Source organism: Aythya marila (assembly GCF_965140915.1).
Source record: "Aythya marila genome assembly, chromosome: 1".
NCBI classification, from domain to species: Eukaryota; Metazoa; Chordata; class Aves; order Anseriformes; family Anatidae; genus Aythya; species Aythya marila.
The window spans coordinates 31,072,899-31,087,773 of NC_139042.1; the positions used below are offsets into that span (position 1 = coordinate 31,072,899).

The following is a 14,875-nucleotide window of genomic DNA, read 5'->3' on the forward strand; positions in this document are numbered from 1 at the left end:
ATCTTCTCCTTGCATCAACACTCACTAAATCAAGCTTTCTCTGTGTCAGGTTGGGTGTGGGTTGTGTACTCTTGCCTCTGGTCTTTTGTCCCTTGCCTTTTGCAGAAGGCTGCAGCCAGCCTCTCCCCTCCCCAGTAACAGCAGAGGGCGTTCACTAGAGCAAGGATAATATATCTCTCCACCATGAGATGCTTTTCTGCCTCCTAACACAATGATTTTGGCTCAGGAAAGAGATCCTTGCACAAGTGGCAGGGGACACCCAGACACCCGAAGAGTTGTATGTTGAGAAGTGTTGCTTTAGAAGAGAATAAACAAATGAACTAGGAATTTCCTGGCTATATAGCCAACAAGTCACTCCTTTGCCTGATAAAAATGGGGACTTATTGACTGAATGCCATGGCTGTGCCACAAAACTAGGGGCATCAGGGCTTAAAGGAAATGGCCAGAGAGGTGAGACAAGACTGGAGGAAGGGACATTTTGATAGCTGTGCTGGCAGAATCTCTGAGACAAACCAGCAGGACACAACAGGTGGGAAGCGGGGTAGCAAATGTTGTGTGGGTGGGTGGGCACGGAGGGGGGAAGCTCTGGCAGAAAAGCTCGATGAGATGGTGAAGTAGGTGGAACAGGATCAGACAGCACAAGGAGTAAAACCAAGGAGAACAATTTTTTATTTTAAATGATTGTAGTATGCACTTGCATGCAATCTGAAGGGCAGAAGAAATATATATAGGATCAATTTTTAATAAGCACATTTATGTGAGAAACAAAATAATTCTGAATAATTAAATACCATCATCTTGGCATCATTCATTAGAATCATTATGGAGTGGCTGTCTGTTTATAAGTAGGCGTGACAGCAGTTACTGTTATGAAACTTGCCTCATTCCTGCCAGTGTAAAATCTTTCCATTTGCTTCTAATTTTGCCAAACATCACGTGTTTATGCTGAAATTTTTCAAGCTGATTGTCTGTCTCAGTCTGATACTTTTTTCAGTCAAAGCTATTTTGTCATTTCCCAAATTAAGACTAGAAGGAAAAAATATGTTGTTTGGCAGGTATAAGTCCTTGTTACTAGTTCTTGTTGATGGCATCAACCACACAGGAAAAAGAAAGCTCTGAACCTGACCCATGCAAAATGAGCGGATTCTGCAGCTTTTAGAGGTAAATGTCAGGGAGAGAAAAAGAAAGAAGGTTAAAGCCCCAGGGAATGACTGCAAATTTTAAACAATTCTGGCATCTCTGGGGGCTGGATGGGAAGGTCCCAGTTCTGTGAATGAAAAACCTTATGTGTGACTGGGAATGCGGTACACTAGTTACAGATGCTCTGTTTTCCATCCCCGTGAAAATGGGGCCCATTGGCTGTCTTGAAAATATGAGCCTAGGGACAAACAGAGAGCCTGCAGTAGTTTACAGTTTAACTATTAAGACTCCCAGAAAGTTTTATCTCATGTCAAATGCTTTGCAGATCATGTTGCAACCAGTATGAGCTGCAAATCCATGCAAACTGAGAAAATTGGATGTTTTCCTGGGATTCTTGTTCCTGGCTGGTCTGGAGCCAAATACAATGATGCAGAACAGGGAGCATCTCTGCTTGTGCTCTCACATTGCATCTGCCACACCACTTCCTCCCATGCTCAGCCAGCTCTGAAAAAATTGCCTCGAACACAAAACCTAAAGTCAAGATCAAAGGAAGAGGGATATAATTAGACTAAAACACAGCAGGAGATATAAGTGGGAGATATGAAGATAAAGGTGTAGTGGTTTGTGAGCTGGTCCATGGTATGTAAGACTTGAATATGGAAGAACCATGAGGGGTTAGGATGAGGAAGGTGATTTTAATTCTTCTGGTGAAAGTATAACAAGTTCAACCTCTAAGTGAAAGGGCTTTCCAGTGGCAGAGATTAACTTAAGACTCACCAGGGGTCTTCTAAATAGGAATTTCCATTGTTCAGAAGGATGAGCTCCAGGGTTTCTCCCAGAATCTGGAGTAAAATCTCTGAAACAGGATGAAGGTTTGGTCTGGAAGGTAGTGATGTTCTCCTTGGACTTAAATGTCTACCCACTTCCTTCAGGGGCTGTGGAGAAGACAGGATATCTTTGTAGTTTTCTCTGGACTCCACAGTACTTGTAGCACTGCACTGACAATGATGGCAATAAAACCTCATAATTCAGGATTTCAGCTTGTTGCCTAGAGAGGCAAATAAGTTTCCTTCCCCAGTACATTATTGGCTAAATGCATTCCTGGCTTTATGTGAGGATCATTTAATTCATTTTGGATCCTCACTTTGAATTGTCAGAAACTGGTTGAGACATAACTACTCAGAGAAGACATTGAGGTGGAGAGCAAAGACCCCTTTTTCTTAAAAAGCCCTTGCCCTGTCCAGGTGTGTAAGGTCAAGCAGGTTGCAGTTGTGAAGGAGAGGAATTTCACTAGCCCCATTCAGGTGACACATCTCCTTGCCAAAAATCTGGTGTCTCTGCTAGGGATCCTTGAAAGAGCTTCTGGTATCCTTCTTGTGTCTTGTATGATTTGTTTCCCTCCTGGGGATTGGAGTCCCTTCTTTCTAAAGTACAGGCATCAGCTAAAACTATCCTGAGTGAAGATTAATGGTCTGTTATAAACATGAGGTTACATGAGGTGACTAAATTGTCCCTTTGTGGTTAGAAGGTTATGAAATGTCTGGAAATCTGTAACTGTGCTAAGGAGCTGCATGGGTAACAGTGTGTGACACATGACAGTACACATAAATTCATTTTATCTTCTGAGAATGTAGAGAGTGATACCCAACAGGCAAAATGAAGACAAGTCTGAGGTGACAATCCAGTCCCCATCAGGAATTGCCAGAAGTAGAGATTTCCATGCAGAAGTTGGTGGGGCCTCACTGGAACAGAACTTGCTATTCATGTAAAATCATGAGATTTGAAATGCTTTTGTGCTGTGGTAGAGTGGATGCACATACCTGAAGGCCCTCAGTGTCTTGTAGGCCCTCAGGGAGCAGTCCAGGTGGCAAGATTCATCAAAGAGCACACCTAGCTGAATAGCAGAGTGCAAGAGGGTGCAAGATATAATCATACATATACCCACATGGATTTTTACATCCGTGGCAGACAGAATTCATCAAACTGGTGTTCACTTACATGAGAAGTGCACTGCCAATAACTCTGTCAGGCCCCAAAATATCAAGTGTTTCATAGGAGCTCTGAAAACAATACTGGCACTGAGTCCCTTCATGCCTGGGACTTCCAGTGTTGTGGAACAAGGCCAGGGGCTATTTCTACTTTTGTTGTGTCCAACTAATCAAGACAGTGAACACCTACAACATCTGTTTGAGTCAGAGTTATCAGTCCTAAGCACAAGCACAAACTAAGTCTTAGATGCTTAGACACATAGTTAGATCAGTAATCCAAGTTATTAAAGCACTTGCTTGCTCAAGTAGTCCTTGGAAAGGAGTGTATGCAGAGCAATAAGTTGTGCAAGAAAAACGGAGCTTCCTTTCTTGATCACCAAGGGAAAGCACTGTAAACTCCTTCTTAATCTCTTAGTTGTCCTCTCTTGCTCTTCAGCAATGTATATTACACATAAAAATAAAAATATATCATTATTACAGATTAATTAAATCTATTGACCTGCTCTTAACAGTTACAATAAATCTATGTGGAACCTGAAGCTAGCCAAGACCAGGGGATGTGGGCTTTTCAAGATGTTCCTGCACCCCAGAATTGTCTTCATAAAAAATGGTTTTGGACATAGTTTTTTTGTTTTGACAGTTCAGATCAGCCATCTTCCTAGCTGATATATTGATTGTAGGGCATCAATCTTCCTGGTCTAATAAAATATCACAGCATGGTTGAAAATAAATAAATAAATAAATACAAGCTTTGTCTTCTTGGCAACTCAATGTGAAAGCTCTCCAGAATATTGCTTTGCATAGAATGAAAATGGCTTTGGGCCAATGACTAATTATATTAAAAGGCTGTGCTTTTAAATTATTTATGTACCATAGTGTTTACCCTAGTATTATTGAAACCACCGCATACACTTCTACAAATAAGATTTTGGTTCAGATGAATGTGACAGTCCCTCCATGGGTGATATACTGTACCAGGAGTTTCTACTTTAATGTAACAAATAGCTTAACACACATTAACAGATGCATTACTCGTGGAGCACTGCTGCAGAAGGAGATGCAGATGAAAATAATTTACCTCTGGTCCATTTAGACACAGCAGATTATGCAACAATAATAAATGTAGGAGCAGGCTGCAAAGCATTGTTTGAAACAAAGATTTATCAAACTGAGGGTTTAAAACCAATTTTGATCCAGACGGTGCTAACCAGAACCCTCTTTTTTTTGTACAGCAATTGCTGAGCATACAGGAAGAATTAAATAACAAAAAATCTGAGCTGGAGCAAGCCAAGGAAGAACAAACACATACACAAGCAATGCTTAAAGTCCTTCAGGAACAGGTGAGTGCTTCTCATGGGAGAAAAGTGCTGTCTTAGGCATGCTAAGGGGACGGAGGACGCATGGCTTTGCCTACAAAATGCATAGGATTCTGACCACTGACTGTGTTGTGAGCAAGACATAACATTATATAGTCTATGTGTCTGCTCTGATTAGCATTTGTGCATGCAGCTGGGGCTAACAGTTTAAGAAAACAGTGAAAGTGGACCCTTATTTTACACTATCCAGTAGTGAATTTCACATCTTGAGTAACATTTCCACTTATGTTATTCACATAGATACCAGGGAAATGTGTTGTCACTCTGAATAATTAAAAAATAATTAAAAAAAAAAAATGGGGGGAAGTTAAATATGCCTGAAAAGCAAACATATTGGAAGCAACAACAACAAATACACTTTCTTTTAAGACTAGTATTGAAGAAAAAGAGCTTGCCATCTCCTGTGTAATATGTGAAGATATGAGTATACAAAAAAGCTTATCATGATGGCATTAAAAGTAGTAGTTCACCAATGCACTTATTTAAGCAGTGAAAAGCAAACAACTGTAAATCTGACTCTTTAATGTTAGCCTTCTTTGATACTCAGGCGTTCTGTGACACTGAGAAGTGTATTTGATAGTACTGTTTTATAAGCAAGGTAAGATGGATAGTTAGCAGAAAAAGAAAATCTGGAGCTAGATCTGTAAATCTGGAAATGAAGCAGTACACACTGTGTGCAAGCACTGTGTGCGCAAATACATGCGTTGTGTATAAGCCACATGGCTTGGACACACTGAAATCTCAAATCCCCACCTGTGCTGCATAGGCACAGTCTCTGTTGTGAGACGTATTTTTTGTCCTTTATATATAAACTTTGAGATAAAATATTTAGCAAGTTGGTTAGTATCTGTAGATGAAAGACTGCAGGTTCTGAACTGCTTTGATGGCAGAGATTCAAAATGATGATAGTTCTTATGTTCAAGAGTTTTCAGCATGTATGTCTGAATATGTCTGCAAACAGATTTAAACATTTAATATGCGCAATGGGAAAAGTAAATGCTATATGTTCTTAGCATTTATGGCTACAAAGAAAACCTTCTAAATGAGAACTGATGCAGGACTGCATTACACAAAAATGCCATAAGAAAGAGTGGATTAGGTAACAGCATATTTATAAAGACAGAAACTACTAGATCTCTTGAGTTAACTGCATCTCATTTACATTTTCACATGGCATTCAAAGTATATCATCATAGAATAGTCAAAAAAAAAAAAAAAAAAAAAAAAAAAAAGAAATTGCATGGTGTTATTTTATATTGTGGTAGCAATTAAATTCTGCAAAAACATATAGGAATATCTTATGATATGAGGCCTCAATAGAGACCACAGGGGTGACTTCCGAATCTCTGCAGACTCCTACTAATTGCAAATCAAATGTGCACTCATGCTAGGCAGACAGACGAAACAGTAGCTGGAAGAAGGGCACAATGGATCTGCATTTGTCTTGAGCATTAACTGAAACATGCCTAGAGCTAAGGCTCTAAGTGGCCAGAATTCCTAAAGAGAGCTACACAACCAGTGTGCTTCTCCAATAACCCTGAACCATTTCCAAAATATTCCAGAATAGCAAAACCCCTAGCAGTAATGACCCCCAACTTGCCAAGGCTCACAGCTTTCCTTTACAAGCACCACAGCTCATCTGTGTGTTTTTCCAACCATGGATATTGAAAATCATATGGGAGAGTCAAGTAAATATGAACATTTCTTTAAAAAATAAACAGTGCTGGGCTCCCATCTTTATTGCTTTTTTTTTTTTTTTTTTTTTTTTTTTTTTGATACTTTTGCTAAAATCTGCCTATTCATCCTGTATATCCTGCTGGGAGAGATGCTGTTTGCTTGTTTACAACATTACACAATGGTAGCAAAAAGGCTTCTGGACCATATCTGGTCCACAGCCACCAGCTCCAGTTGTCAGAGGACTTTGAGCCCACTGGTTTATACCTGACCTGCCCCACCACGTCATGAGATGTATGAGAGCCTTCCAGCTCCTTACCTCTTCTCCCTACCTTTCAGGTAGTCCCTTGGTTGTTACTGGCACTAGTTCAGTGTTTAGCCTCAGTATGCTCCCTGCTGGTAACATCAGTCTCACCACCAACCTGCAACAGAGCCTGCCTTGGGGGTAAGGCAAGGCCTGTTTTTCCAATACTGTATGTTTTTCCGAGGTTTCTATTCCAACGTTTCATGATTTATGATGTGAGAGAAGAGTATAAAGTCTATTTGAATTAAAACAAACAAACAATATCGGAAAAAAGGGACTTCACCCCTTTAGCCTGTGGGAATCCAGCAGCATATTTTCTACCCACAAGTTTTCTCCCATTATCTCCACTGGTTCACCTCCACCTCCTGCTGCAGTGGTTCTAGTGTACATGTGGATGCTAGCAGCTTCTTGCCTGAGCTCTGACATCTTCTTCAGGGCACTGCAGGACATAAAAGAAAGAAAAAGGCTCAAGCATCCTGCCTGCACTAGTTGGATTAACACTGTGCTTCTGGATTAAGACAAGTGCAGCAGTACTGGGGAGCTGATGGTGCGAATCAGTTGTGGGGTGAAAGCCTGGCAGACCAATGCAGGCTGGAGGCTGAGCCCATTCTCCCATCAAACATACATGAGGTGGATGGGAGAGCTGCATGTCACCAGCAAAAGGCACGTGGAGCATTGCCCAAGAAGCCAGCAGCCACCAAAGGGTGATGCCACATGATGCACCTGAAAAAGGAAAGGAGAAAGGTAAGTAACGAACAGCACTCCCAGAGTGCTCAGGACATGGACGTAGCACTCAGAACAGTTTTATATACCTGAGCACACTCCTAACTTCATATTCAGATGAGTAATTCAGCTGAACTCAACGGGACAGCCCACATGAGGTGAATATTTAAAATGAAAAATTGGCAGAATCAGGAAACAGCTCACAGCGCAATGCAGAAATACCTAACTTTTCTTGGCTGGAAGTAGCCTTCTTGTCTCGTTCTTACCAGCATCCTCACAGCAAGATGTTTTCACAGGATGGTTGTATTTCAGTGGAAGGAAAACACGCAGCATTCATTGGAAATGCATCACACTGCTTTTAGTATGAGTTGCAGGCTTTTCAAGGGCATTGAAAGATGAGTGTCAGTGAAGTGACAGGACACCTGATGAGTTTGCAGTCCCCAGATCTTCTTTGTACTGCTTTATCAGGGATTGTTGCCCTCTTCCCTCTTTCAGGACCTCTTTAGTGGTTCACACAGGCCTGCATCATGAGGTATAGAGAGATCACGGCCCACTTACCTTAATTGTCAGATTGGCAACTGTGAGAAGCCAAGAACTGATTCACAGGCAGTTTAGCTGTTGCTGCTGCTCAGCAAAAAGATGATAGAGGTAATCTGACCAGTCATCCAACAGTGGTAGTCAGACAAGGTTTCTGTGCCAGACATCCAATCAAAACATAATAACATCCATATTCACCTGGATTTTAGGACTGTTGTCATTCAGTGTCACAGTTGTATCATCAGTTGTTAAACAGACCCCGGCTTCTTTGGCAAAAACAGATAGAGACCAAGGAATATAGAGGAAAGTTCTGTTGATTGTTTCCCATCCCCACCCTCCCCAAATATTAACTTTGAATTAAGTTAGAATAAACACATAACTTTTCAGAAATGTACATAAAGATTAAATGCTTTTGAGTGCTTCCGCTAAATGTACAAACCTCCATGGTTTGCAGGCTCCAGAGAGCTGTGGTGTGTCCTCCTTTCCTTGTTTGTTCAATCATAGGATGAAAAACAGCATATTTCACTGTGGCTCAAGACATGAGCTAGGGCACTCCTTAAATCTCTCTGGAAAGACTTTTAGAATCCCCTGTGTAATCCTGGATTTCCCCAAAAAAACTAAATCAGGAGGAAAAAATATTTTGTTTTAGATCATATATTTGAAATTGGCAGCATCTCATCAGTCCTTCCTGCCAGTGGTTAAGTAAAAGAGCTGTTCTTCTCTTCACCTCCTTTTCCATCATACCCAAGAGCCATGTCAGTTATTTAGATGCTTCCTCGGGAAGGAAACACACAGTAGCACTTTGGTGTTTTAGAAAGCTCAAAATATATCATTCAAAAGTAATCATTAGCAAAACACTGTTTAGCTAGTGGCAACTTGCAAATATTGTGAAGTTTACATTAATAGCAAGAAGAAGGGGAAATTAAATCATTTATTATTCTTGAGAGCCAATTCTGCACACTTTTTATGCCTTGAAACTACTTTCTTATTATTTAAAAAATAATGACCCAGTCTTATTATTTTCCTTTTTTTTTTTTTTTTTTTTAAACCAACCTATCAAGCCTTAAGTATGTTGGTTTCGAAATGGTTTGAGCAAAAACTCATTAGAATTATATGCTCCATCTGTTTTTCTCATTGGAAGCTTTATAAAATGCTCCTTCAAATAAATCAAAGATAACTGTGTGAAATACTCAAGTAATGTGATTGTTTTGTTCTGTTTTTTTGTTTGTTTGTTTTGTTTGTTTGTTTTGTTTACTCTTTGCAGTTAAAAAGCGCCAAGGAATTAGCAGAAATCAATGGGCATGATGAATCTCAGGCAAATGTAGGTACAGCTATATACGCACAGATTTAGAGATATATATGCATGCTTATGGTCTCAATTTTTTTCTGTTTATGTCTTAAACCTGATAGAATGGCTGAATGATTTGCACATCAGGTTTGAAGTGGCTGTTTTTTTCCTGAAGCCACAGGTTCAAATCCCAGCAAACTTCATTTCAAGGTAGATAAATTGAGTTCCGTGCAATTTACTTTGTCGGATTTATTTGGATGAGACTTTCACAACCAATGTCCTAGTTGCTGTATGTGGGTGTTAAAGATACCATGGAAACGACTGCAAGAGAAATGCTTTGCCTTAGTGTCCTGTCCAGGATTACTCAACCTACAAAGTTATATTGTTGTCTCTGTGGCTGCCACCTTGCAGCTGAGCAAGTCTGGCCATAATTCAGTTCTGAGTGAGGTGATTCATGTACGTGTATAATTTGGAAACAGCTAATTTGCACAGAAAGGACTAAATTAATTAATTGAGTCATTATTTTGCCCAAAATTGTTAAAGGACTTGTTAAGGTCGTGTTTTTTATAACCTACTGCCAAAAAAAAAATGCTTCTATTATTCCCTTAATGATTGCAGTCAAAACAGCAATTTGGATAAGGGGAAAGGAAATAAAGAAAAATTTTCCTGCTATGTTTGTAATGCAAACCATGCAGCTTTCTGATTTGTCATAAACATAAGAAAATTAAAACTGATTATACATGATATCTTCAACCCAGCTTAAAGAGCCAGCAACAGTCTGAACACTAATATATTTTAAATCTGTTTTTGTCAATATGTTATCTAATGATACAGCCAGGAAAGCAGTTTTATTTTCAACCTGAATGGAACTCTCAAATTTTGTGGAACAGCTTTGTGATAAGAAAATGTCCTTTCTTTTTAATCCGTCCCTGAATCTCATTCATTGTGGTCTGCTTCCGCAGAGAAGTCGATAGGGCCTCATAGCTCTCAGCATTTGGACAGGAGACATTCAATATTGTCTGATAGCTCCAACAAATCTGCAATTGCAGTCTGTCTGCATGGCATCTCATTGCCCCTTTGAAAGATTCTGTTTGCAAACCCAAATAAAAACATTAATCCACCGATGATCTTGAAATGCTCACATTTGCTACTTATAAACTTTTTGCCTGCACAACAGCTGGTTCCAAGTTTCCTAAGGGAATATAGGAACTTAAGATTTAGAAACTTTCCAAAAGAAACTTGCTTTGTCTCCAAAAAATGTGGATGAAACAATGTTTTGCAGGATCAAAATGTTTTAAAGGAAAATTTCCAAAATGCTTCAACTTTTATCATTCTGACTCGTATGAAACAGGATAAAGCAGAAGAGCCCGGAAGTTTCATTTTTATATAATATACAGGTTTAAATAACATTAAAATAAAATATTTCAATTGCCTAAAGAAAGTGTTTCAGTACATTTCCAGAATCTGAAAGAAAATATTTCAGAATCTTTGGTTAATGGTAAATTTTTCAAAATGTAATATTTTATTCTGGTTTTTAATTGTAGGAGTTGTTCAAATGCCTGAGCTTTCCACAGGACAAAACTCTATTTTATGCCCCTCTTTTCTTTGAGCTCTTCTCATGATGACCTCACTGCAATATTAGACTAATAGGAAAATAAGTCAATATATAAATTAATGGCAAAGAGGGAAACTAGATAGCTGTAATCACTGAGTGACAGTTACAGCCATGTATGTGTTCAACAGTTATGCCACTAAGAGGTCTGAGAAGGCACAGCAGCACAAATGGAAATGGAGAACTAAAGGAAAAGAATAGATGTTAAAGCATTTTCTACAACAGTGAACTTTGTAATGTGGAAGTTGAGGCACCTTTTAAACAAGTGTCCTTTATACTGAATGTGTAGAGCTCAGGTGTTGTGCCTTGCAGGTTGTCTCTCAACATCTATTCTCAGCAGACTTCATAGCTCTTGCCCTTGGCCAGTGTGTAAATCTGGGATGATCAAAGAGAAAAAGGCTCAGTGGCTCCTATGTGGCTGTTAGTGAACTGTGATGCATATAATGGGATTAGGGCATATTTGTTACAGTTGACAGGTTGAATTCAGCAAATGAAATACCTTTACATGAAGAGCAATAGTGGGAGGTGTTGGTGAGGAAAAATGGCAACATATGCCTATACATGGAATACAATCTAATCTCCACACTGTGGAATATTTAAATTGTTTACTCTGCAGAAAATCAGGGTCCTAAAAATGACAGTAGGAATCTTGAGGCATGTTGTGTGCACATCAAGAAAGTTCCTATTGTAGTCTTAAAAGATTATCTCCTGCAGTCCTGAAGCTTTCTGCTGATTGCACTGGTCTGCATTGCATTTTACATTAAAAATATGCTGGTTCTTAAAACAAAGATTTTAAATATTTTTTTTCCAAGCAAAAGTAGATATAGATGAAAATATATACTTAGAACTATCTTGGCATTTTTTCTAGGTGTCAATTATGTCAGAGCATCCTGAAAGAGAAGCAAGGAGCTGGATACCATTGGAAACATTAAAATATCCCTCCTGAAATGCACCCCATTTGTAAAACATATAACTCTTGTCTTTTTCTCTTGCTTTTGTCAGGAGAATTGAGCACAGTTAATTAAGAGGCTGGAGCAATGGCAATGCTACCCTCCCTGCCATGGCAGTTCATACACAAAGCTGGGGGATGAAAACAAGGAATTTTAGTGTCTTGTACACACAGATACAGCAGTTATTTCTAGAAAGCAAAACCATCTTACAAGGCTCTATAAACAGTCAGAAGGGTGTTTCACAAGTGACTTGCCAGGTACATGTGGTAATATTTGTTATGGCTGTTTACATTTCCTAGCGAGACCCTATAGGGAAGGCCAGATGCCAGTCTTGGATGGTACATGGAACCCGAGTGCTAACAGAGACTTCAGCACCCAGCACTGCCAGAGGTGCTGTCACAAAGTGTTCATTCCCTTCAGCCTTGCAGTTAGGAAAAGATTGCTAAAATATTGCTTCTTTCTTCTAATTTCTACCCCCTTTAATTTTCTCTTTGTTGCTGAATATAATTCTGTTTAATTCACGTATCTGTCTTAAGTGAAGAGAAAATAATGGCCAATGTACAATTACAGTTTCAGATATAATCCTCTTCCAGGATGTGCCCATACTCCTGAGACCTGATTAGTCACAGTGTGAAAAAAAAAATAAAAATCTTGCTTTGGAGATGTGCTAAAGTAGAGAACATTTTGGAAATTCAAAATACTCATCTCATGTTTTGCGGTTCACTCTGTAAACATAATTTATTCCTCCACTTTTAATGTGAGTTCACTGGCTTTCTATGGAGCCTCTTCTGTAAATGGTAGTGCTATGTTTTGACTGAAGACCTCCTTTGCTCACTGCTGAGACCAGCATACATAATGCATAGCTTTGGTGAATATATCCCTATTTGGGGTGTGGGAAGATTAACCTCCATGGTATCCCTCTGTTCTTAGTGGTGAAGGGGAGATTTTTGAACATGAGCCTAATTTTAGAAGTACCCCATGATTTTTCCAGGAATTTGTCTTTCTCCCTTGACAGCCACATGGCTTCCTTTTCCTTCTGTTAACAGGAGAATAGCTCCTGTTAATAATTCTTACTTTTTGTAAAAGCATCAGAAAATGGTGGTTAAGAGTACCAGCCCTTCATGTTTAGACCAAGACGAGGTGGTTCTTGGTTGTAGAAGAATTTTGAATGCCCAGATCTCACGCGCATGGTAAAATCCTGATTCCATTGAAGTCAGTAATTAAATACCCATCAGATTTAATAAGCCAGCATTTCACCAAAAGGTTTTCAGAGTTACCTTGTTATCACCAGGTCATGACACAACAGATATATGTCAGAGGGCAAAACTGATCTCACCACAAGCTTTTTTTTACTAGCATTTTTTCCAGCTTGAGTTTCACTGCTTGAAAAAAGTAATGACTTTGACCTCGTTCATCTATCTCCCTCCAGTTAGCATCTCCAGCAACTTGGACACAATATTCTGTGGTTTTGTCTCCAGACATGGAATCAATAATATTAAGTAGGGATGCATTTTTCCATTTGAATGCTTGCAACTACTATCAGAGCATTTCTCAAGTTCAACCAGGCATCTTACTTTTGTTGTTGATTCTTCCTTTAATTTTCCCCCCCATATCTGCTTTTCAAGCAATTACCAGACAATCCTTGACTCTGAGGAGGAGTATATCCAGGGTGAAATGTTTCAACCATTTTACTAAATTGCTCACTTTGTGCTATGCTGGAAGTGATGTTATTTCTAAGTACACCCTAGTCTTCTCTTTTCACATATAATGGGTTAATCACTGATGATCTTTCTCTAAGACAAGACAGCTCTTAAGTAAGGCTCAGATTTGCAGTCATCTGGGCAAGGATTTAGAAATCAAACCCCCTTCAATTTTTGGAGAAGTCTGTAATTCCATCAAATTCATTAGAGTTCAATCCTTGTGCTTCACTGTGCAGATTTTTAATGTAAGCACTCAAGGGCATGTGCTGTGAACATCTCATGTCAGTATATGTGTTTGGCCATGGGATGGGGCACGTCCCATGTGACTGCCTCACATTGAGCCAGGTGAGAAGAAAAGGGTTCTTGAACACAGGTAAAGGAGCAGGAGCTAGAAGAGAGCAAGGCCTGCTTGGATTGTCTCAGCAGTTCAAGAATATGGGACAAAAGTTGGTCACCTTTATTGATGAAGATCCCAGGAAAGTGGTTGCCAATGCTTTTGCTTCACTTCTTTGTGAGTACAATGATCATCTCCCAGTTAACCCACTTTTCAAAAGGCTTGCTATTCACACAGCACAGATTTGAGATGAAAAATGTACTCTATATGGCTAAGAGCTCTCTGGTCCTACAGTTACAGGCCAGAAAACCTTAGTGAAGTGGTTACATATGGCAGGAAATTGTGTGCATTTATTTTCTCTCTGAGCTTCCCAGAAGCCTGGGGTTTGTACGCTGTGGACCTCAGCTTCAGCAAGCTGAGGTGGGTCAGTGAGTAGCTGCCTCAGCTCTGCTGGGACCCTCTGTCCTTGCAGTAGGCATTTCTGGAGCACTGCAAAATATGAAGCAATGACAGCTGGGTGAATTAAAGGAGGGTAGGAAAGGTGTCAGCAGCCTTTCTATGCTACGGAGGCTACATCCCCTGCAGAGGATGCCAAAAGTTGTGTTTTGTTTTTCTGTCCTCCACCTAAGAAGGTTAAAAGCTGCATTTCCTCTTCTGAAGAGAGCATGTGCTACCTGTACTCTCCAGCCACACTGTCACAACTGCTCCCCTTTGCAAGATTGCGTTCAGTCAACTGATTCATTTAGCAAATGCAGTTAATTGTCTGAAGAGAGCAACCAAGAGTAACTGTGCAGCATAGGAATGAGGATAGCCCCCTGAGGGGAGGGAGATTTAGTTTCTGACTGTGGGTGTGCTACGTTCTTGGATGGTGCAAGGACTCAGGTATCCTGACTGGAGGGAGGTGTAAAGGAGGTGTAAACTGTTCCCAGGCATTAGAGACCCTAATTGCTCCCTGTATTCAGGTTCTTCTGTCATGATGGGGCCAGGACCAGGGGGTGAGGAGTGGCTATGTCTCTCTTTTGCCCTTGCTCATTTTTTTCCATTCCAGGCACTTATTTGTAGCCTTTCCATCACTCATTTCCTCTCATTTCCTTCAATTTAAGGCACGTAGAGTATGATAAATTCAAGCAGCTATGACCATTTGCAGATCAGCAGCTTTCCTACTTACTATGGCATGAATGAGGAATGATCACCTTGTGAATTCAATACCATGAGGGCTGAAAAATAACAGGAGTTTAACTGTCTGTTA

General features: G+C 39.9%; 1 protein-coding gene across 7 annotated transcripts in view; it reads left to right on the forward strand.

Moving 5' to 3' along the window:
• ENOX1 (ecto-NOX disulfide-thiol exchanger 1) overlaps positions 1-14,875 on the forward strand; it is a 363,120-nt gene that overhangs the window by 332,728 nt on the left and 15,517 nt on the right. For 6 of the 7 annotated variants that reach the window (XM_082757951.1, XM_082757957.1, XM_082757954.1 and 3 more), the window contains 2 exons: positions 4,361-4,468; positions 9,007-9,063. In XM_082757951.1, the coding sequence (XP_082614077.1) occupies positions 4,361-4,468; positions 9,007-9,063 (165 nt within the window). The remainder of the gene's footprint in view (positions 1-4,360; positions 4,469-9,006; positions 9,064-14,875) is intronic. The other variant, XM_082757956.1, reaches the window with a different exon arrangement.